The sequence below is a fragment of the Vitis riparia genome, chromosome 6 (genome assembly GCF_004353265.1).
Source record: "Vitis riparia cultivar Riparia Gloire de Montpellier isolate 1030 chromosome 6, EGFV_Vit.rip_1.0, whole genome shotgun sequence".
Taxonomy (NCBI): Eukaryota; Viridiplantae; Streptophyta; class Magnoliopsida; order Vitales; family Vitaceae; genus Vitis; species Vitis riparia.
In genome coordinates, this window is record NC_048436.1 from 15,652,544 (window position 1) to 15,675,076 (window position 22,533).

The 22,533-nt window shown below is 34.0% G+C and overlaps 3 protein-coding genes across 5 annotated transcripts; 2 read left to right on the forward strand and 1 right to left on the reverse strand.

Annotated features, from left to right (window-relative positions):
* The first annotated feature begins 260 nt into the window (after positions 1-260).
* Positions 261-3,484, forward strand: LOC117915711 (vacuolar cation/proton exchanger 3-like). The gene is made up of 11 exons (XM_034831346.1): positions 261-624; positions 785-852; positions 959-987; positions 1,259-1,455; positions 1,551-1,763; positions 1,881-2,000; positions 2,131-2,247; positions 2,333-2,386; positions 2,473-2,589; positions 2,688-2,781; positions 2,877-3,484. Exons 1-11 carry the CDS (start codon positions 355-357, stop codon positions 2,936-2,938), a joined length of 1,341 nt encoding a protein of 446 aa, XP_034687237.1. The 5' UTR covers positions 261-354; the 3' UTR covers positions 2,939-3,484.
* Positions 3,485-5,547: 2,063 nt separating this feature from the next.
* On the forward strand, positions 5,548-6,965 carry LOC117916078 ((S)-8-oxocitronellyl enol synthase CYC2). The gene has a single exon (XM_034831899.1). The coding sequence runs from the start codon at positions 5,603-5,605 to the stop codon at positions 6,725-6,727; it is 1,125 nt and encodes a 374-aa protein (XP_034687790.1). The 5' UTR covers positions 5,548-5,602; the 3' UTR covers positions 6,728-6,965.
* A 25-nt stretch (positions 6,966-6,990) lies between these two features.
* On the reverse strand, positions 6,991-21,235 carry LOC117916074 (ABC transporter G family member 31). Of its 3 annotated transcripts, XM_034831894.1 has the most exons (24): positions 20,877-21,235; positions 20,381-20,501; positions 20,003-20,091; positions 19,772-19,856; positions 16,707-16,869; positions 15,721-15,797; positions 15,498-15,642; positions 14,523-14,824; positions 14,172-14,453; positions 13,226-13,542; positions 12,960-13,120; positions 12,784-12,887; positions 12,472-12,628; positions 12,292-12,339; positions 12,030-12,142; positions 11,602-11,934; positions 11,212-11,502; positions 11,031-11,114; positions 10,041-10,174; positions 9,693-9,920; positions 8,887-9,058; positions 8,709-8,796; positions 7,835-8,001; positions 6,991-7,506 (listed from the first exon to the last, which is right to left on the reverse strand). In XM_034831894.1, the coding sequence occupies exons 1-24, from the start codon at positions 21,200-21,202 to the stop codon at positions 7,240-7,242; spliced, it is 4,254 nt and encodes a 1,417-aa protein (XP_034687785.1). In that variant the 5' UTR covers positions 21,203-21,235; the 3' UTR covers positions 6,991-7,239. The 3 variants fall into 3 exon arrangements, with proteins under 3 accessions (XP_034687785.1, XP_034687784.1, XP_034687783.1); XM_034831893.1 differs by having other exon boundaries at positions 12,295-12,339; positions 12,960-13,542; XM_034831892.1 differs by having other exon boundaries at positions 12,960-13,542.
* Positions 21,236-22,533: the final 1,298 nt, after the last annotated feature.

The following is a 22,533-nucleotide window of genomic DNA, read 5'->3' on the forward strand; positions in this document are numbered from 1 at the left end:
ATTTAGGAATGAATTAACCTTATTCAGAAGTGATAACAAGTGATTTGAGTTATGGTTTCCGTTAGACTTAATCACAGATGATGAAAAACGGCCACAACTTAGGTAATTTCACCATGCATTAAATCTCAAGTATGTGTTAGCCTCATTGAAGAAAGCGTACAACGAGTGAAGATTCCAGGAAACTGCCTAGACTCACTCACCAACCTTGTCCTATATATGTATAACCTCCTGCCTAACCTTCCATAGTGGACAGAGAAAGAGAAAAGATCACACTTGCTTCCTCGCACAAGCTTCCCACTTCCATAGGGGAAGAAGAAGAAGAGGAGGAGGAAGAAGAAGAGGAAGCCACTGTCAATGGATTCACAAGAGGTATGGAACTTGGAGAATGGTGAGGTAAAGGGGTTGAGCAACAAGGATGGACCACATTTAATAAGAAACGCCCACACCATGTCCTCTTCATCCTTACGTAAGAGGTCGGATCCGATGCTTCTCCCCAAGGTTAGATGCCGAGTCCTCAGACAATTCCTCAACAATCTTCAAGAGGTCATCCTTGGGACCAAGCTTTGTCTGCTCTTCCCAGCCATTCCTTTAGCAGTCTTAGCGAAGTGTTACCAATTTGGAAGAGTAAGTTCCATTTCTTTTTTTGATCAATTCCGGCCGGGAAACAAGGGTTGTTGCCTTGGTGGTCGATTTTCCAAATTTTCCTTTAATTTGATGCAAGTTTTCTTTCTTCTTTCTGTTTGATTTTACGTTTTTTTTTTTCTCTCTTTTTGACGTCAAACAGCCTTGGATTTTTGCTCTGAGTTTAATGGGGCTGACACCGCTAGCTGAACGTGTCAGCTTTCTAACTGAGTGAGTCTGCATGTTTATCAGAAGAAGTTCATTCATAAAGTGTGACATCTCAGTATCTTTTTCTGACACTTTCTTCTTTTTCATTTTCCTATCTTACAAAACCCAGACAGATAGCATACTTCACTGGTCCAACAGGTATTTTATTTATTTTTTGAATTTCACCCCTTTATATATTTGGTCTATTGGAGGTAGTGGATGAGCTAGTGGCCTTGAGAAATTGCCACATGGTAGTAGAAAATAGAGCACATAGTGCAGTTTGGCAAAGCCATTTGTGTCTATAACACGAAAGGTGGTGGTGGGGTACGGGTGCGGTGGTGGGTGGGTGGTTGGGCGGTGGATCAAATGCAAAACATATAGCTTACTTGTATTTTGAAATTTGATTTTGGGTTTGGATTTGGATTTGCAGTTGGAGGACTTCTCAATGCAACATGTGGTAATGCAACAGAACTGATAATAGCCCTATTTGCCCTTCACCAAAAGAAAATCCTTGTGTTGAAATACTCTCTTCTGGGTTCCATTCTCTCCAACCTCCTCCTTGTTCTTGGGACCTCTCTCTTGTTTGGAGGCTTGGCTAACCTAAAAAAGGAGCAACTTTATGATAGAGTAAGAACACCCATTAATTAGTTCTCTCTTCAGCTAAGTATCTGTAATTACATATACATACATTGAAAAATGATAATTTTTCTTTCAACAAACAGAAACAAGCTGATGTGAACTCGCTGCTTCTACTGCTGGGATTGCTATGCCATGTGCTTCCTTTGATGTTCAAATACGCTGCATGGACAGACACATTCACGGCCATTTCCACTCTTCAGTTCTCAAGAGCCAGCAGCATTTTGATGCTTACAACATATGTTGCATACCTCATCTTCCAGCTCAAAACCCACCGCCAACTTTTCGAATCACAAGAGGTGATCAATTCTTAATACAAACAAGTTTTCATCACTGCAGATTGTTGAACACTAAACCCTAGGAGTGTGTTATGTGTATATATGTAGCTAACTGATTTAGGGTTATGAAATGATCAGGAAGATGAAGATGGTGATGATGAAAAGGCTCTGATTGGATTCTGGAGTGCATTTAGCTGGTTGGTTGGCATGACAGTTATCATAGCACTGTTATCTGAGTATGTTGTGGGCACAATTGAGGTACATAGGTCTTCGAATCTTCCTTAACAATTCTATTTCTTCTCAGCATAAATCTATATTGTTCTTAATTATCAGAGATACCTATAACTCTATATTAGTTAACATGCATTTCCATCGTCATCTCAATTAGGCTGCCTCGGATTCCTGGGGCGTTTCTGTTAGCTTTATCAGCATTATTTTGCTGCCAATAGTGGGAAATGCTGCAGAACATGCTGGGTCAATCATATTTGCTTTCAAAAACAAGTTGGTATGTCGTTAAACTATAAAAATATTCCACTTTTTAGGTTAAGCTGCATTCGTTTTGCCTCAAAATTATTCTGGGTATTGTGTAGGACATATCTTTGGGGGTTGCTTTGGGGTCTGCAACACAGATTTCCATGTTTGTGGTGAGATTTTGAAGAAACCATACTAAAAAATCCATGGTTCTTATTCAGTATTCTGATTAATTATACTTAAATCATTATCTTTTCAGGTTCCACTCTGTGTGATCGTGGCTTGGATCATGGGGGTTGCTATGGATCTTGATTTCAGTCTCCTTGAAACCGGCTCTCTCGCCTTCGCCATCATTATCACAGCCTTCGCTTTGCAGGTTAATTTTTTCATAACCTAATCTCCCTTTTCATGTGCAATTCCATGGCACCTTCTTCCTCCTACTCGACCCCACTACAAATTTTGTGTTATTTTCAGGATGGAACTTCACATTACATGAAAGGAGTGGTTCTTTCTCTTTGCTACATAGTAATAGCTGCATGCTTTTTTGTTCATAAAAATCCAAGTATCCGTAAGTCCCTTACCAGCAAACTCCTACACTAGGGAATTCAGATTCACTTGTTTGTACTAATAACTAATCCTAAGTTTGGGAAATTTTGGTGATAGATCAATCAACTACTGACAGCTTGAGAGTGGTCCAATCATCGACCGGAGTCCTGACTGCTTAACAGGCTTGGCTTGGCCTTTGCAGTTCTCCATGAAATAAAGAATGCTGCATCAAGCAGATTCATTTGTTTTTTATTCATTGAAATAGGCATCTGCAATTGAGAAGTACTGGAAAATTGTTTACATCCATTTTGATTTAAGGTGTAGTAAGAGAGCACAAGTTAATTATAGTGCAGAAGCCATCAAAATGGAGAGGGTATGGTATGTAGAAGATGGGAACCCTTGGAGAGTTGGAGAAAAAAAAACACAGAACTTCCCATTGAAGATGTTTGTATATAACCCTCTGTTTATATGTATTAATTGTCTTTGTAATTGGGTTTTTGCTTTTGGTGGTGGCAAAGAGAGCCCTCTGGATTTTCTCTGTGGCTGGTTTTTAGTTTGGATGTATGCTAAGAGTTGAGGTTAATCTGTAACTTTTGCTGAGCCAGAGAAGTTGCCATTACTTCATCTAATGTAATTATAGCCAATAATGTAAAGCTCTGTGGACACCCAGAGCTTTACTCCTCTACTAAATAAAATCTCTCAACCATTAATGGAGCTTTATTGCATTCTCCTCTTTGAAGTTTTTGACTTGTTTCCTTCTCCACTTCAAAAATAAATAAATAAATAAATAACATAAAGATATTTAATTACAAGTTATGTAAGCAAATATATGGAGTATTCGTCTCATGCCCCATTAACAAGTCATCTAATTTTTTGGGCAAATATTTATAGGAATGGAGTTGTTCATTACATGTGTCCATGGAAAAACTTGAATCAATGAAAAGTGTGCAAATGAAAATAAGACTAGATTTACTTTTAGGAGTTATGGATTGATAGGATGCTTGGCAAAACAATTTAATAACTTAATATGAATTAATAATATGATTTAAATTATTAAATAAAATATATATGTGTGGTGAAATAACTTAATTAATGTCAGTAACTTAAAATTATAAACAAATTTTAAGTATTAAATTAAAATAATTAACTTATTCAAAATTATTAATCTTTTTTATTCTATTTGCCCACATCTAGTGGAACTTCATATTCTTGAGTTATTTTATGCGTTTATAAAACTTATAATATGAATAAATTTATTATTTAAAATTAATGACAATAAATGTTAATTAAATTTAATGAAGATGGATATCATAATATGCTAATTTGATTTTTTTTTAAAGTTATTTTTATAAAAAAAATCTTAATATTCAAGTAATGAGTTTTAAGTCAAGAACTTAAAGATAATTCAAATTTAAATCAACTTAAATAATTAAATATTAAGTTTTATTGACCATTATAAATTAATAGAACACAAGAGCTCTAATTGAAGGGGTAGGTTTAACTTGAGTGTCTTTAGGCCTATTTCCAATTGGTGGTTAAAAATGGTTTTATGTTTTAAAAAGTTTTTAATTTCAAAAACATGTTTTACAATCTTTTATTTGGAAAGGGTTTTGAAGTTTTATTTTGAAATTAAGGTGGTTCTAAAAAAAGAAATTTGATTAAGAGTGCATTAATTTGACAATATATTTTTTTTCTAAGTGTTCTTAATGAAAGAGTTTTATTTAAAAGTATTTTTATAAGAATCCTCTATTAACTACCTTTTTAAAACCTTACAAGTGATTTTATAACTAATTAAATTTCTAAATTTAATGAAATACCTAATTTTTATTTTTTATTTTTTTGTCTAGAAATACTTTTTAAAATGCTATCAAACTTACTCTAACTTGTTTGATTTTCAACAAATAAATTATCCCTTGTTTATATTGGATAGTAAACTTCAATCGGGAACTTTCTAAATATTATAATTAAATTTAATTTTTAAAAAGTTAGGGAGTATATTTTATTTTTAAGTAATTATTTTTTATTTCTATTTTAGAGTTGATAAGTCTTATAAGGTTTCTATATTTTATTATTAAAAGTTTCTACAAAATGTAAGCATATGGAAATAGTAATATTTGAAAAAGAGAATAATGGAGTACAATAAAGTTTTAATTTTTCTTAATTTTATCTTCCTTTGTAATTATTTGTAGTCTTTTGTTAACGAAACTAGTTCAATAAATTGGTATTAACTATCAAAGCTCCCACCCTCGTGTTCAACAAATTGTAATTTTTATATTAAGTTTTTTGAAATAAAAATATTCTTAAAGATTACTTTTAGAACTACAAGGAAAAATAGGCCATAGGGTCTTTATACCCCCATACCTATATCACGGATCCATGATTTGTGGTTTGCATGAAGGGGAACGTGTCTTAGTACCCTACATGCAGGACATCCATTCTTATTATAATCGCTACACATACCCTAACGCCAGCACAGGAACGGCTGGTCAGCAGCACAACAGCCTTTTAACTACTGTGGGCTGTCCTAATTCAACGATAAACAGGAATATAAAAAGGAGAGCATTTTTAAATAAGAATTCCACCCATCTTTGTGACAGCTAGCCGCCTGCATCTTGCCATTAAATTATTAACTTAGGAGGCCAAGGTTCGTCCATTCCCAGAAATTCTCTCTCAAAACAAGGCCATTCTTGCTGCTATTTTTTATTTTATTTTTTTTGGGTAGTAGGTGTTGAACCCCTTTAAAAGACTGTTAGAGGATCACATTGCTACACACAAATACACATCCTCTTCTACATGGCCTGGAACTGATCAAGCCTAAGTATCTGAGGTGTTTTTTTGTGTTAATGGCCCTTGAAGCAGCCGGGGCTAACCATGTTGCCATCATCTTCGGAGTTACTGGGCTTGTTGGGAAGGAACTGGCCAGGATCCTAGCGTCGAAAAAGACATGGAAAGTTTATGGAGTGGCGCGGAAACCCGGGATCATATCCTTCCGGGATCAACATCCCGACTGCCATTTCATCTCATGTGACCTGCTAAACCCTTTGGAGGCTCAACAGAAGTTCTCTTCGCTACGAGACGTGACCCATGTGTTTTGGGTCACTTGGGCTAGCCAGTTTCCACTGGATAGCGAAGAGTGTTGTGAGCAGAACAAGGCCATGATGGGGAATGCCTTGAATGCTCTACTCCCCGTAGCCGAGAAGTTAAGGCATGTTTCCCTTCAGACAGGGACTAAGCATTATGTATCGCTGCAAGGGCCTTTTGATAAAGGAGAGGTTTGTTACTATGATGAGGAGAGCCCAAGAGCGAGCGGAGGTAATAATTTTTACTACGCTCTTGAGGATCTGCTCAGGGAGAGACTCGCTGGTAAGGTGGCTTGGTCGGTGCACCGGCCTGGTCTGATAATGGGCAGTTCTCAGAGGACTCTGTTCAACTTCATGGGCAGTTTGTGTGTGTACGGAGCCATTTGTAAGCATCTGAATCTTCCCTTTGTGTTTGGAGGGACAAGGGAGAGTTGGGAAGAGGCTTACGTTGATGGCTCCGATGCCCGGTTAGTAGCGGAACAGCACATTTGGGCAGCCACCAATGAGGAAATATACCCCACCGATGGCCAAGCGTTCAACGCCATCAATGGTACGGGTTTCACTTGGAAGGAGATATGGCCGGCTGTTGGATTGAAGCTGGGTGTGGAAGTTCCTCAAGACATGTTCTCGGAGGAGTTTTCGTTGTTGGAAGCCATGGCCGACAAGGAAGGAGTTTGGAAAGAGATTGTTTTGAAAGCGGGGCTGCTTCAGACAGAGATGAGAGACCTGGCTAATTGGGCATTCATGGACATGTTGTTCCGGTGCCCTGTGAAAATGCTGGGAACCCGAGACAAAGCCGATGGGCTTGGTTTCACAGTGAGGTATCAGACACTGGATTCAATCTTGTATTGGATAGATTTCATGAGAAAAGAGAAACTGATACCTTAGAGAGTTTAGACATGCATTTGGACAGAAAGGAAAAGGAAAGTGTGCTGCACAACAAACTTAAAAGTAATGTGGACAGGATGCCTTGTTTTCCGCACAAGCGCCTCCTCTTTTCCCCTCAATGGTGGGATGTGATAGGAGTTAACTGTATTACGTGATTAGCTAGCCAGTATCATTGTCCTTCTGTGTATTCGATATTTGAATATTGTGATTGTGGATGGCTCAGCTCCAACCAATATTATCCCCAGAAGCAACAAGAAAGAAAATGCAATAAAAGAAATCAAATTTATTGCGGTGATGATGGAACAGAGTTGTTAACTCTCACGGTGAATCCAATTGCGTTACACAAGATGCAGCAAAAAACTCACTACTACTGTATTAATTAAATTTCTAACGCTATCCCAACATCCGATATCTCCTTGAAGCTACAACAACATCATATTCTCTACCAGCTAGCAATCGACTTCCTTTTACTATGATGACGGTGTATTCGAGATATGAGAGGAGCTTCCAATCTATCTTTTCTGGAAGTTGAGAACCTTGACAGAGATGGCAAAGACACTAAAGAATAAGACAGAAAAGCAGATAAGCACAACTGCTGAAACTCCGATCATTCCAGGACCAAAGCCAAGCCGGTCATTCAAATACTTATTCACGGCACCCTTAAATCCAGGTCCTATTGTTATCTCTGTCACATCACCAAGTTGAGAGCTGATAATTCCCCGTAGCGTCCATGCAACTGGGCAGATGTAGTAGAACCAGATCCACCATCCCGGGATACGCTGAAAAAAGTAATGAATAAGATCACGTAAGTTTGGTCAATAGAGAAAAACAATTAATTCTTCAAAAAATTCATCATCTACATTTAAATGGGGTATGCAGCCAGGCTGTCGAAACTCGTGGTCTGTGGTCTGTTCAATAGTTTGAGCAGAGTACTGCTGGTGTGGCCATTGATTCAAGCAATGACAATTAAATTAAATAGTTTGTGTTATATACAATCATTTTTATTAGGATCTGGAAGGAGGCCTGCCTGTTGCTTGAAACAGTTGTTGATTTAGACCAGGTTCCCAAGCCATGATTTGGTGTATGAAGAAAAAAAAAATTACTTACTGGTTTGGGAATAAGAAAGCCTGAGAGGAGATTCCATAATGAGTAAAAGGCAGAAGAAACTACGGCTGCCAATTGTTGATTTGGTGTGAGGCCAACAGCCATCATCCCGTAAAAGGTGAAGTAGGAGAAGGTGAGGAACATGAACACAAGATATAGAAAAAATTTTCCTGTAACACAAATTTAACAAATGGCATTAGAATAACCAGATGTGCTTCCTTCATTATAACTTACTATCTTACAGAGGAAAAAAAGAAAAGAAAAGAAAAGAAAAAGAAAACATTGTTAGACATCAATAATCATTCTTCTAAGAAATTGCATGCATAGGTGGTATTAGAGTCTCAAATGAAGTTTGAACATATGGAAAAAGGAAATGGTGTTCTTTGCTTCTGCTTAAGATGGAATACCATGGAGAAAGGCTAATGAAATTTCCAGATTATAAATCTTGCCACATCCTTTTATTTAAATTTCCATCCATATCTAATCTCTATTATATAAAGTTGCATATTTCTGTGCAAAAATAAAGTGTACTCCAAAGCAAAAACTGAAAAGACATTTATCAAGCAATAAGAAGCTAATAAAACTTTTCCTGTCAAAAACCATGTCACTCTCCAGGTTGCATTATCTTAAACAGGCTGAGACTTCCCTAGTAACTGAGCAAAGGGATTTCAACTTCCGTTTGAAGGTTAGTGTACATTCTAAGATTTTTGAGAATGCCACAAGATTTTTCCTATAAGCTTCTTTTGAAACAATTTCTCAGGATAATATCATATTGTCACTAGCATTGATCGTGCGCAAAGAACAACACAGTAAAGAGAAACAGTCACAAATATGAAACCAATGTGCCACAAAGCAGGTCAAGAGTTTAGAATCTTACTGGCTGTCCTTTCAAAGTTGATCATGAAAAACGTTATGACTCCAAAAACTATTGTCTGCAATATCGTGTATGGAATCTCCACAAGACCCTGTTGACACAGAAATAAAAGTAATCCATCACCTCCACTGCCTATAAGAAATGTAATTAGCCAAATTTTATGCATTGTGAAGACGATTACCTGTGCTGCTGCATAAGGAAAAGGAGAGTACATTCCAGCTGCTCTCTCTCTATAGAAAACCGTTCTCTCAACTGAAACTATTGGCTGTACTGAAGCAGAATTATTAACTCCGACAAACAAGCATGAAGCATAAAGAGCTCCCATAACCATAACTAAACTTTGCGTTGAATCCCTGCAGAACATTTATATATTGAAAGTTAACATATCAAGAAAAAGAAGACTATGAAAATCTAGTTTAAATGTAATACTCATAAACCATTGGCACGGTTAGCTGTCTTAAAGAAAGTATAAGCATTCTATATATATTTTTAACCAATGGTACCAAGGTAAAAGCTAGAACTAACCTTGGGATAGTTTAGCCATGACTAGGACCAAGGTCCAATATCCAGATAAAACAATGCTATGAGCAAGAAATTTCTTACTTTTCTAATACATAACATTGCTGAAGCAGGTCTCCTTAAGTGCTATATATGAATACGTCTTATCTTAGTAGTTAATGTCTGGTTCCAAAAAGCAAAATGTTTAAAATCATGCACTGGAGACCTAGGATTCAGTCATGTAAAAGCTTATAGATTCCAAGTGACTGATATGATTCTTCTGCCTGACTAAAGTACATTTTCAGAGATAGAAGGTCAATGACTTATCAACTCTGAGAGAAAGAGGAACAAAAGAAAATTTATACAAAAAAAACTCTTACTTGAAAGAGCAAGAAACAATGGATAACAGACTGCAACTGAGAAGAATCTAAATGTAAACATTGTTTCAGAGTTGATCCCCAAAGGCGATAGAGGACAAAGGAATATTACCTTTTGGAACCAACATCCCAAAAAACTGAACCAAATATCAGCGCACTTATTGTACTAAATAATATCTTGACAGCATTGTACTCTGGACTCCTCCAATACACAAGATTTTGTTTCCAAAGGCAAGTCCGGAATTGGGTTATGGCATCTTGTGAATACGTGGTAGGAAAATGCAATGGCTCAGAGCCAGGAGGTGGAACACTGAAACTCTTAATGGCAGCTTCGACCTCCCTGCAACAAGGAGGTTAAGACATTCAGTCTTGCATATTAAAAAGGAAAATAGATGTCATAAGCAACCAAGAACACAGAAAAATCAGCAGGAAGTTGCTAGCATGGATCACAACACGTCACCTGAAATTCTCGGAATTTCTGTACAAGTCTGCAAAGTCTTCACCAATTCTCTCCTCAGCAGCTGGTGTAGTGATCTCAAGCATCCAAGTTGCTGGATTGTAACCATCAGGAATAGGAGGGATTCCACTAATTCCCTGTGCAAGGAAAAGGCAAATGAGACAAGTTTCTCATCCATAAACAATAAAATGAAATAAGTCATTCATCTGGCCATTAAATAAATTATTAAAATTATTGAATTTCCATCAAATATCTATACAGTAGTGACAAGGAATACGCAGGAAAACCTGCAGTTTTGCAATTATGCACATTGCTAAGTTCAACTAACATAAACACTCTAAAAGTAGAATTACTGCTAGTAAGATAAAATTTTGCAACAGAAAGATCAGCCTGATACCATGACGTGGAAAATTTACTGCAAAATGCTAAATCAAATTTCTGCATATATACCAAAATTCATCTATTTGTGCATGATACCCTTTGTCACATTCATGCAGAAAGTGCATATTAAGACAGAACACTCAATACTTCAATTTTCTTAATGGTGATTGTATCTACATATCAACAAGACTTCCCTACCAGCTCCTCTCAGTGCAACCTGTACATTTTGTGTGTTCTGCAGCCTTTCTTCTTTAATATTTACAGAGTTTTTCTCTGAACAATACCTAGGAGACCCAGCCTCATACCTGTTATTTATTTATTTATTTATTTATTTCTCTAAGTGGTGCATTGGCCAACTGAATGAGAATAAACATGCATAAAGAACTATGGTATGACTGCATTAGGTCTATTTTAACGCTGTTCTTGTGAATTCAAAGATATCGCATCATCATGGTAAGATGTCTAGAAAGGTGGCTTGTAAATTGCAAGCCTCATAGAATACTCAGGGCTTGAGGGTACAACTTTAGTTTCAGTTAATTAATGATCTTTCTTCTCTGCGACAAGAAGGATCGCAATGAATGAAGAACTGAATTAAGGTAAACGCAATGATACCTGAAAATAGTCTATCAGATTCTGTGATTGGTTGCCAAGCTTCCCTCCATAGATAACTCGCCCTCCTCGTTTCATGAGAAGTAGCTGCATGTTGAAGCCTCAGTTACGCCTTGAAAAATTATCATATATTATCTAGTTCTCAAAATAGTGTCAGATGGTTCAAGAAAAGTGATCTGCTAACCGCATCAAATGCTTCAAATATATCAATACTTGGTTGATGAATGGTGCAGACTACTGTTCTTCCAGTATCAACTGTATTACGAACAGTTCGCATCACAATGGCTGCTGCTCTTGCATCAAGTCCAGATGTGGGTTCATCCATAAAGATTATAGAAGGATTTGCAACAAGCTCTACTGCAATTGTTAATCGTTTCCTTTGCTCGGTTGATAAACCAGTACTACCAGGCATTCCAACCAAAGCATGCCTTAGAACATCAAGCTCTATTAGGTTCATCACTTGGTCGACAAACTCCTGAAGTTCATGGTAGTAAATTAATGTCAAGAATAAAGAGAAACAAGTAAACAGGGATATATATATATATATAAAATTAAGAGTTGTGCAGTAACTAACAAGTTTTTGCTCCTTGCTGACTTCTTTTGGAAGGCGGAGAACGGCAGAGAACCAGAGGGACTCCTCAACTGTTACTTGAGGAGAATGTATATCATTTTGTTCAACATAACCAGAAACTCTGGCAAAAGTGCGCTGCTGTTTGGGATAGCCGGATATCATAATATCCCCTTCTATATATCCACCAGTTTTCCTACCAGCAAGCACATCCATCAAAGTGGTCTTCCCGGCACCACTTGACCCAACTAATGCCGTAAGAACACCCGGTGAAAATATTCCACTGACATTTGACAATAGTTGCAACCTCTTTTCTGGTATACCTTTTGCCGTCATTTCCTGGGGAACTCAGAAGAAATATCTTGTTTATATTAGTTGATAGCTAGAAATTATAAAGAGAAAAAGAAAGAAAGAAAACAAAATCTCAAACACACCTTCGGCATATCAACAAAGTAATTGACATTATGGAAAGTCATTGTCAATGGTTGAAATGGGAGACTCATTCCCTTCTTTTTACTTCCTTCCTCAGCAGCTTTCGGTTTACCTCCTACCGTAAAATCAGGTGATAATTCATGTGAGAAAGGTATTTGTATAACTATTTTCTTTCCTTTTATAAGATATTCGGTTATCAGATCTTTTATGACGTATTTATAGAATATTTCAAAGAGAAGGGGGAAAAGAAAAGGAATGACTGCCCACCATCCTCGTCATCAGTTCGAAGCACTGCCTGGGCTGATGTAAGAGCTGTGATCGATGAGCAGAAGAAAAAGACACTTAGTTTCATTAATACTTGAAATACTGAACAAGGATTTAAATAAGAGTTCAGCAACAAACTTAAACATGAGTAAGCAAAACACGAAAGTTTTTCAGACTCACGGTTGAGGTAAGCCAAGGCCAAAGTCAACAAGTAATTGAAAAGAACCGAGTAAGCTAGTAAAACGCAAACTCCAAGCCAATACCAGTAATCATGAGTGGGTAACTTATGCGCCTGAAGAACGTTATGCCCGATTGTGTCATTTGAAAGAACAGATCTCTGCAAAATGGCAGTTTTTCACACTGTAAGTATAATTGTTAATATTCATTCACAATATCGTTACGAAGATATGTCTTGTGGTTGTCATAGATCATTGAAATATATGAAATAATGGAGAACCGATTGAAGTACATTCATTAACATAAAGAGCACACCTTCATCCACCTTGTGGCAGTGAATTCATTTACAGAAATTCCACGTTGCCCGTAGGACAGCGGTGACAGCCAAAAAGCCCAAACCCACCATTTCTTAATCAAGGCTGAAAGAAGAAAATCCAATCACTAAAGATAACCTAATTAAAGACTATCAAATGAAAATTACTGAAGCCTACCTTTTGGAATAAGGAATCCACCCAACAAGAGTACAACTAGCAGCGCAAATGAGCAAACTGTATTGGCAACAATCATATCTCGTGCAGAAGCAGCCATCACCCTGAAGAGACCCAGTGCCATTTGGTGCGTTGAAAAGAGTACAAACAAGAAACGAAAAAACCTGAAAACATTCAAGAGAAGATAATGAGAAAAAAGGGAAATTAAGAAAGAAAAGTGGGAAATATGACTAAGAGCTACAAGGATAAAGTGGATAAACAGGTGATACCTCCCAGCAGATGGAGCGAAACCGACTGGATAGTACACAACACAAGACCATATAACAGACTCAATAACAGAGTAAGGTAAACGAAGGATCCAACTAGCCACAGACCATGCCCATGCAGGATGAAAATAGTTATCTCTTTGCTTGTAAAAGATTGGGAGTCGTGCTATCATAATGGGTAACTCAGAAAATCCATTGAACATCATGTGCACCAGCCCGAAAAACAGGCAAGAAAGGTACAGTTCTCCATCTGCCTCATTTCTTGGATGTATTCTTGTTCGCAAATACATCGTGCATGTGATTAATCCAACAAATGCAACCTTCAAAGAAAAACAGAAATATGTGAACTAGAACACTGATGAAACTTCAAAGAAAAATTTTAAGATGACAGACAATACAGGTTCTATGCACTTTGAGCAGATTTCCAAAACATTCATCAAATGTCTTTTCAAAGAATTAACAACATTTCAGATTTCACAGAGCAAATATAAAATATCCATATCAAGTACCAGGTACATAAGAAATTTTAGAGTTTTTGTAGTAGGGAATAAAGCTGAAAAGTTTATCCATGTATACACGGTTAAAGAGTCTATTGTAAGCAGAAGGAAACTAGCATAGTTGACCTAGAAAAGCAGGAAACTGAGAAGGATTACTTATACAATAAAAGGAGAGAGAAGAGGATTAATTAGCAAATAAAAGGAGAAAACAATGTTGTAGAAACTCCCTAGGAAAACTAGTTGACTGGAAAAAAATCATACCATGTCATCAAAAAGTTCATAATCGGTTTCCCATTTTCATCCCTTACGATTACCATTATAATGTTTCTTCCATATGCTCCCCAGAAGAGCATGGAGAACCTTAATAATTAACAACAGATTGAAGGTCGAGAAAGAAGCCCAGCGAAAAAAGGACAATAAAAGAAGCAAAGAAGTTACATGGAAGAGCTTACCTGGCATGTTCTAAAAATATAAAGAAAACGATGCCTGCTGAGCAGTAAAAGTTCTCGGGCAAAGCATGCTCTAAACAGCTCTGATTTTGATGTTGCAAACCGTGTCTTGGACAGAGCTGCGGGATGGCTGTCAGATTTATTAAATGGAGTAGAAAGAGTGGATTGCATAGACGATCCAAATCTGGAAGCCTTAAATGCTTCTGCAATTTTTGGAACAGGAAGGTAAACATATGGCCTTGAAGGATCAGACCAGTACTGTTCTTGATCCTTTTTAGAGGTGACCTGGAAATATAACAGTTAGGTGAGAACCTGACAAAACATCAAATTAAAGAGTATCTCTAAGAAAAATACCTCTTGAAGAAAATCAGCAACACCCTTACGGGGCGGTAATCGAAAACCTAATGACTCAAAAAACTCTAACACTTCCGCTCGGGGACCTTGATACACAATGTGTCCTTCTGATAATAGCAACAGATCATCAAACAGATCAAACGTTTCTGGGGCAGGCTGAAGCAGAGCCATTAGCACCGTGCTGTCCATTTGATGAACAAAATTCCCAATGCATTTAACAATTTGGAATGTTGTAGAGCTATCAAGCCCAGTAGATATTTCATCCATAAAAAGGGTTTTCCTCGGGCCTACAATCATTTCACCTACAAAAAAGGCCAAAAGTTTATAATTTGATGACAGCATATACCACCGATCTCAAATAATTGAAATTTCTGTCTTTCTCAATTTAAACTAAACCCTACAAACCATATATTCATTTAAGAGGGCTTGTTTTGGGCCCATTAGATTGTGGTATGGACAGTGTCGTGTGTCTCTATCAGGGGCACCTACATGGGTCTGCCATACCCATAGTAATGCATGGTACTAATGACTCAGTAATGATGGCTCTTTGTTTTTATGTTATTGTGACATGATTCCTTCTTTAGTTGTGGGTATTCTGGGAGCTATTCATGCGCAATGGATCTTGATGTTGCTCAAGGAACTGACATGTTCAATCAGTTGGGGCAAGCTTCTCTAATTTAGATGCATAAAAACGATCCAGTCTGTTAGGATATGAGTCCGTAATGTAAACCAGGCTACTAAAAACCAACAGGATTTGCATAAATTTCAGCATTTAGAATATAGGAATAACTGGCAACAATTAATCAAAATTTTTGCTCTGTTATTCCAATAAATTCCAACTAAACGTAGAATAATTCCCTCCTAGTCCTCAAAGCTAATCATGGACAATTATTACAATCTAAAGTGAAAATTATAAGTGGTATCAAATCGACGAACTCCATGGATGAATAAATATTAGTTGAGTGAGAGAAAGACCTGTTGTAACTCTTCTTTTTTGACCACCTGAAACGCCCCTAAGCATATCATTACCGACTATCGTCTCTGAGCATACATCAAGACCAAGCACTTTCAAGACATAATCTGTGGAAATACTGTGGCTTCTACCACCAAAAGCTGATGCCTGTGCAATTAAATTTGTTTCAAGAATATAATTAGATGAGAGAGAGAGAGAGAGAGTAGGTGAGTTTAAAATGATAACCTTCATAAAAGCATCAATTTCTGGACTTGGACGAATGTCTCTTTCCTTCTCCAAACGGGCAAGATCAGTCATATATCCTACAAATAAAATGAGAAAACCAATAAAAGGAATTCGAAAGTAAATCTTAGTGTGTGTATTGTAGTTATAAACTCAACATGAATACACAAAATATTTACACATGTTAGCCAGAGACAATCAAGCAAAATGTGCTCAAGAGAAGGAAAGAACTTTCAAACATCCAGCATTTATATGAAAAGTTTAAGCAGCAATGTGATGTTAAATACCAATTAAAAACCACTAAAAGAACCTTATGGAATGGCATTCAAACGTAGATCACATTAAACAACATAAGAAAATTGCACAGAAGCTCTACATCATGTTTAGAAATAAGTACTTGTCTGAAAAGGTCCAGTTGGGAAAAATTCCCCAAGATCTTTTCTCTCAATGAATGGTATTCACTCTCAAATTCTAACTACTCAAATCCCTTTATTTTCATTAAAAAAAACTTATATCATGTTTCTAAAAATTGAGCAAAAGAAAACATCCCATATAGCTTCAGAATCGAAGTCATGAAGACAAACTCGGGGGAAATGGTAAACCCTGATGGAAATTGAGTGAAGTGGGAAAGAGCTAGGGGTTTTAGTAAACTGGAGCGGGCTTAAGATCTATTATAAACCTGTTCACAACATGTTTACAACTGGTCCGAGTATATTCATAAAGGAAGGAACAGCTTCACTGCCAAAATGTCTTCCCACATGCAATTAATATAACTTCTTGAGTGCAGTAACATTGTATAATCATTTGTCTCTCCAGTGAAACCAAAAGTTATTATCAGGACCATAACATAGCCCCAATATGTTGAAAAACAACACTGAAAATATATGAGACTCAAAATTTGATAATAAAAAATAAAACAAATTGTGACACAAAATCAAATTATAATTTAATTAAAGCTTTTACATAATAAAAAAGTTGAAGAAACAAACCTGCAAAACCTTCATTTGCACCTTGGCATCTCGCCGCAAAGTCCAAAGTTTCACGTACTGTTAGCTCGGCAATGTGATTGTCTGTTTGGCTCGTGTATGCAGATGTCCTTTGAATGCAAAATTCATTAAATGTATGGCCATTGTATGTAATTCTTCCACTTTTCTGAAACCATAATGCTAAATTAGTATTAAGAGGGAGCATAAGATGGGAATAGTCTGCTTTCATTAAAATATCCACTTTTCTTAAATTGAAGTTTTATTAAGAGGAACCCAACTCTGGCAATCAGTGGCCATTTTAAGGAAAGAAAATTACCTGTATGTTGGTATTCCAACGGTTGTCTAGCATCTATTTTCCTATGCTACTTTGTTACAATGGCAATGCACCCTGATAAAGAATAATTTGGTACTTATTTTTGTAGTATTAAGTGAGTATTTGGTAAACTAACTTAATAATTTAAAGTGATTTAATAACTTAATTTAAGTCATTAAAAATAAATTAAGTATGTTTGGTAAAATAACTTAATCGCATAACTTAAAATTAAAAATAACTTTTAAGTAATAAATAAAAATAATTAATTTATTCTTAAATCTACAGTTTCATTTTACTTTTTTTTTTATCACATATTGCCCTAATTATAATTTATAAGGATAAATATATCAATTTTATCAAACAACGATAATTCTTAAACTAAAAATTAAGTAATAAGTTTTAAGTTAACGTCCTAAGTTTAATTTAACTTAAAGTTAATTTAAGTTATTAAGAAATAAATATTAAATTTTATCAAACATCTACTAAAAATAAATTTTAAATTTAAGCTTTTTTGGTTTTGTCATTTCAGAATATATATTCTACATAAGCTTGAAGGTAATACCTCATTTGGGCCCTTCAACCATTTGTCAGGAATTATCCTTGATTTTGGTTGTCGGACTAATTTTGACTTATTCTAAATTCATAGTCAATTCTTCGGAATTTATATCTACCTAGATTGTGTGTATTTAACTTGTGTTAAGATCATGTTTGGATGGTTAAATATAACATGAGATAGAATAACATATTTTATTCCATATTTATTGGTAATTGCATATTTATATGTAATAACATATTGTAATCACATATACCATATACATATTTTATTGGTCATAGGATGGAAAAAGTTATCTATTATTTATTTTATTTTATGTTTAACTAAATATAGGATAGAATAAGTAGTGGAAAATATTATTCTTCCTCTTTTTATATCTCTCTTATACCGTATATGTTAATTCTACATTGAAATTAAAAAATTAAATATTTAGTTAAAAATGAAGAATTAAAAAATATTTATAAAATATATTATAAAGGAATACTAATATATATATATATATATATATATATATATATATATAATATAAAAGGAAATGTTTTGTACAATAAAAACTCAAATTTATAAAATATAAATTTCAAGTAACTATATAAAAATAAATAGTATTTTATACACTTTTTGATCAAATGTGCTACTTTTTAATGATATAAGAATTATCCTTAATCATCCTAAATACTAACTTTTAACATGTGAATACATGAAACTTAAATTATTTTTAAAAGGTTTCTATTTTGTAATTATTTTTACATGAATGTATAAAAACACATTTTTTTTCTACATATAAAATATTTTTACATATAAAAATATATAATATAATTTTTTTTTATTTATTAACCTTCACCTGTTTTGTAATAAATTTTTATTAGGTAAAAAAAAATGAAAAATAGGTTTTGACTCACTAATATGAAAATATATAGAAAAAAGAACTTCAAATTTTTTAAATTAGTATTATTTTCATCTATTTGAAATTTATGTACTTTTTAATAAGTCATCTAATTATTCTCTAAAATGTCCATTTTATTTATCATATCATCAACATCAATTGATAACTAAATTCTTTAACGAAAATATTTCCCTTCTTTTCAGATCATTTATTTATTTATTCATTTATTATTATTATTATTATTATTATTATTATTATTATTATTATTTGAGATTTTTTTTCCTCTAGAAATAAATACCTCTTAGAGGAAAAATTGAGACTTTTTTTTTTTTCCATGAACAAACATCCCATGAGGTAGTTTGAAGAGCATGACGTTAGAAGTAGTGAAAAGAAAATCCAAATAAAATAATAATAATAATAAAAGGAAGGGAAACATTTATGTGAAGGAGTTTAATTGTTAATTGATATTTGATATTGATGACATGATAACGGCAAAGAATATTTAAGGAATAATAAGATGATTAATTAAAAAATACATATATTTTAAATTATTTTTAAATGATTGAAGATAATATTTATTTTAAAAAAAATTTTATATATTTTTATATTAATGAATTAAAACTCACTTTTCCCAAAAAAAAAAAAAAAGGGAGAATTATGTTTTGGGGGTAGATGGGCCCCAAAATTAATAAAAGGTCCATATAACTCTTAAAATTGAGTTGAAGGATATGAAATAGTAACGGACAAATATACCCTTTAACAACACATATAAAATATTTTATAAAATTAAGTTAAATAAATTTTTTTCAATATTTTTTTTTTCAAAAATACTAAATTAAATAAAAGTGGTTTTCAAAAATATTAAATTAAATAAAACTATTTAAAAAAAATATTAAAATAAATAATTTTTTTAAATATTAAATTAAATAAATTTATTTAAAAAATATTAAATTAAATAAAAGTATTTTTTAAAAATATTAAATTACATAAAAGTATTTTTAAAAAATATTAAATTAAATAAAAATATTTTTAAAAAATATTAAATTAAATAAAAGTATTTTTCAAAAATATTAATTTTTTTTCTCAAAATTGGAAATACTGAAGGATAATATCCTTCAACTCAATTTCCATACTTTCATTGAGTCTTGAGCTCAATTTGAAGAGTTACACGGATCTTTTGTTAATTTGGGGGCCCATCTACCCCAAAACATAATTCTCCCAAAAAAATATTGAGAGACCACATTTAATATGGTTGTAAAATAGGTAGGTATTGAAACCTACATTATGTTCTGGTTAATATAATTGTACCAATAACTCACCTTTAAGTTACCAGCCAGCTTCCCTGAAAGAGCTAAAAGCAAGGTGGATTTCCCAGCGCCTGGAGGCCCCAAGAGCAATGTCATCCTGACAAGACAGATGATATGAATTATAAATTTATAACCTAAACGATCATTGATCCAAAAGACACTTCAACTTTTAACGAAAAATGTTAGTAAGTGATCTCGTGTATTCTGAATTCATGATGACTATAGGGTGAATAATTATATTACCTTCCTGGTTTGACAACACCACTGATGCTGTTCAAGATGGTTAAGGAATATCTCTTAGGACGAAAAAGCCCCACAGTGGTAAGAAGATTCTGATGGAAATAAAAAAATATATATAATTAATTAAATAATAATTACATCATATGCTTAAATTGCGTTTGAAGTTATTTTAAAAAGTGTTTCCAATCTTTCTATTACTTAAAAAGTTTTTATTTTTTAAAATCCCCATCAAACATAATTTTGAAAAAGTTTTTTATATTTTTAATATTTGAAATTTTTTATTATTTAAAATACTAAAAAAACTAGAAACGTTTTCTAAAATTATCCCAAAAAGCATTCTTAAAGAAATCACAAATGAGTGGAGAATGAGAATGTTCTGACCTCCATGAGGTTAAGAGTAAAATTCACCAAAGTAGGCAAAGCTCTTGAGCCGGTTTGCACATCCGCCGAGATATGCAAATCCTCAAACCTTACTTCAACCTTAGGCACCTCCAGTCCAACCCTTTTTTGAGATTCAAAGTGAAAACAAATCCATTAGATAAAGAAAAATGATAATCGAATAAAGATTACATAACCTGTAGATTAAAATCGCGATGCCTATCAATCTCATCCTTCTGGATAAACGAGAGAAAACAGAAGGTTTTGTTTCACCATGTTTTCTGAAATTTATTTTTAAAAGTGAAAAACAAGAAACAGTTTTTTAAAAATAAGTTTTAGAGAATATGGTCGGTCTATGTCTTCCTTTTGTTTTTTAAAAACTATAAAAATAATTCTTATTTATTTTCTTCAAAAAAAAAAAAAAAACTGTTTTTAAATCGTTCGCGCTCTTCATCTCCATTCCTTCACCTACGCACTCTCATCGCTTTCACGGTCTTACCTATCCAACCGCTCCTTGATGGCGGAGAGCAACTTGAAGTTATCCTGCTCGGTGGTGGCGAAAGCCTTCTTCACCACCAGTTGCCGATTCAACCGATCGAGCTTCCTCACATCAATCGTGTCCGTCCTTTGTTCTCCCTCCGCCTCCGAGGCCGACCTCTTCATCAGCGCAAAGTTTGTCCTCTTCTGCGACGGCAACCTCAAGATCGCCTCCCACATCAGCTCATCCTCGTCCGCCTCCACTTCCTCTCTCCTCGACCGCGAGAAACTGTCGTTCCTCGACCCCATCTCGAACTCGAAGTACTCGCTCCCGTTCGAAGCCGCCATGGTTTCTCTCTGGCGCTCTCTCTCACAGGAAACTCTCTCTGATCAGGGAGTCTGGATATAAAAGTAGTGGGAAGGGGGTCTGACTCTCAGCTATTTAGGCTGAGGACACGGATGAGACGCGCTGGCTGATGTCCCGCGAATTTTGAAGATGTGTGGATTGACGAAATTGTCCCTCTCTAGTTATACTTACGTTGTAACACTCTCCTCCCCGATAGACTGGTCAGCAACCGTCTTCATTTGTCCTCTTCTCTCGCTCACACTCTTTTCTCTTGTGGTCTCTCCATGGACACGTGTCAAACAAGGGTCATTTGGGTCTTCGATTGTCAAATGCAAATGCAAATATTTTTCTAAATTCTTTCTTTTCTTCTGTGTTTTTTTTCCTAAAATTTTGGTTTTATTTATATATTTTTATGCGGAAATTTGTTACTAACAAAGTGAACCACGTAAAATTCGGGTAAATTGATTGTTTTTAATATTAATTTTTTTAATTTAATGGTTAAAAGTAGAAATAGCTTTTAAGGTTGTTTTTAGGTAGAAGCAAAATTATAATTATAATTTAAAGTATACAAAACGTCAATCGGGGCAAAATCGTCAATTCATACATGAGTTTGCATTGAGAATTAATTAATTTGATTTTGACCTTTAGAGTCATCGATTCTTAGAATCGCTTTTAATCCAAAAAGCGTTTTTAAATAAAAATAAAATATTTGATAAAATTTAAAAAAAATGAAAAAAAATGAAAAATCAAATGTGTTTAATAATAATGTTAAGAAGTGTTTTTAATTTTTTTTAATATTTGAAAAATAAAAATTTTTAAATATTAAAAAATTAATAAATATTTTATAAAATTATTACTAAACACATTTTTAATTATTTTATTTAATATTTATACCAGTATTTTAAAAAGAGTTTTTATAAAGTAAATATTCACTTCTTTTTTTTCCCTCAAACTCCTTTAAGGATTTTATTACTTATTTATCATTAACTTTAAATTTTATTATTTTATTAAAATTGTATTTTTGTTGATATAATAAGTAAATGTTTTTTTTTTTTACCAAAAAAAATAGATATTAATTTTGATTTTGAGATTTTATCATTTAATATGATATTTACGAAATTTTTATTCATGTAAATATTTTAAGCAGGTCTAGAGAGTAAAAATTCTTTTTTTTTTCATAAAAATTCTCTTTAAAATTTTATTACTTATTTTATTTACATCACATTAACTTTATATTTTATCATTTTATCAAATTTGTGTTTTATTGATACTATGAGTAAATGTTTAATTTGTTTTTTTTTTTTCTTTTTTTCCTTTTTTTAGAAACCTTCTT

Coding starts and splice junctions, on each gene's coding strand:
- LOC117916078 (XM_034831899.1), top strand. CDS start 5,603: ATGGCCCTTGAAGCAGCCGGGGCTAACCATGTTGCCATCATCTTCGGA.
- LOC117915711 (XM_034831346.1), top strand. CDS start 355: ATGGATTCACAAGAGGTATGGAACTTGGAGAATGGTGAGGTAAAGGGG. Junction 1,456..1,550: donor AGGAGCAACTTTATGATAGA/GTAAGAACACCC, acceptor TTCAACAAACAG/AAACAAGCTGATGTGAACTC. Junction 2,782..2,876: donor TCATAAAAATCCAAGTATCC/GTAAGTCCCTTA, acceptor TTTTGGTGATAG/ATCAATCAACTACTGACAGC.
- LOC117916074 (XM_034831892.1), bottom strand. CDS start 21,202: ATGGCGGCTTCGAACGGGAGCGAGTACTTCGAGTTCGAGATGGGGTCG. Junction 15,798..16,706: donor TGCAAATGAAGGTTTTGCAG/GTTTGTTTCTTC, acceptor TTTTATTTGTAG/GATATATGACTGATCTTGCC. Junction 11,935..12,029: donor ACTTTGTTGATATGCCGAAG/GTGTGTTTGAGA, acceptor TGAGTTCCCCAG/GAAATGACGGCAAAAGGTAT.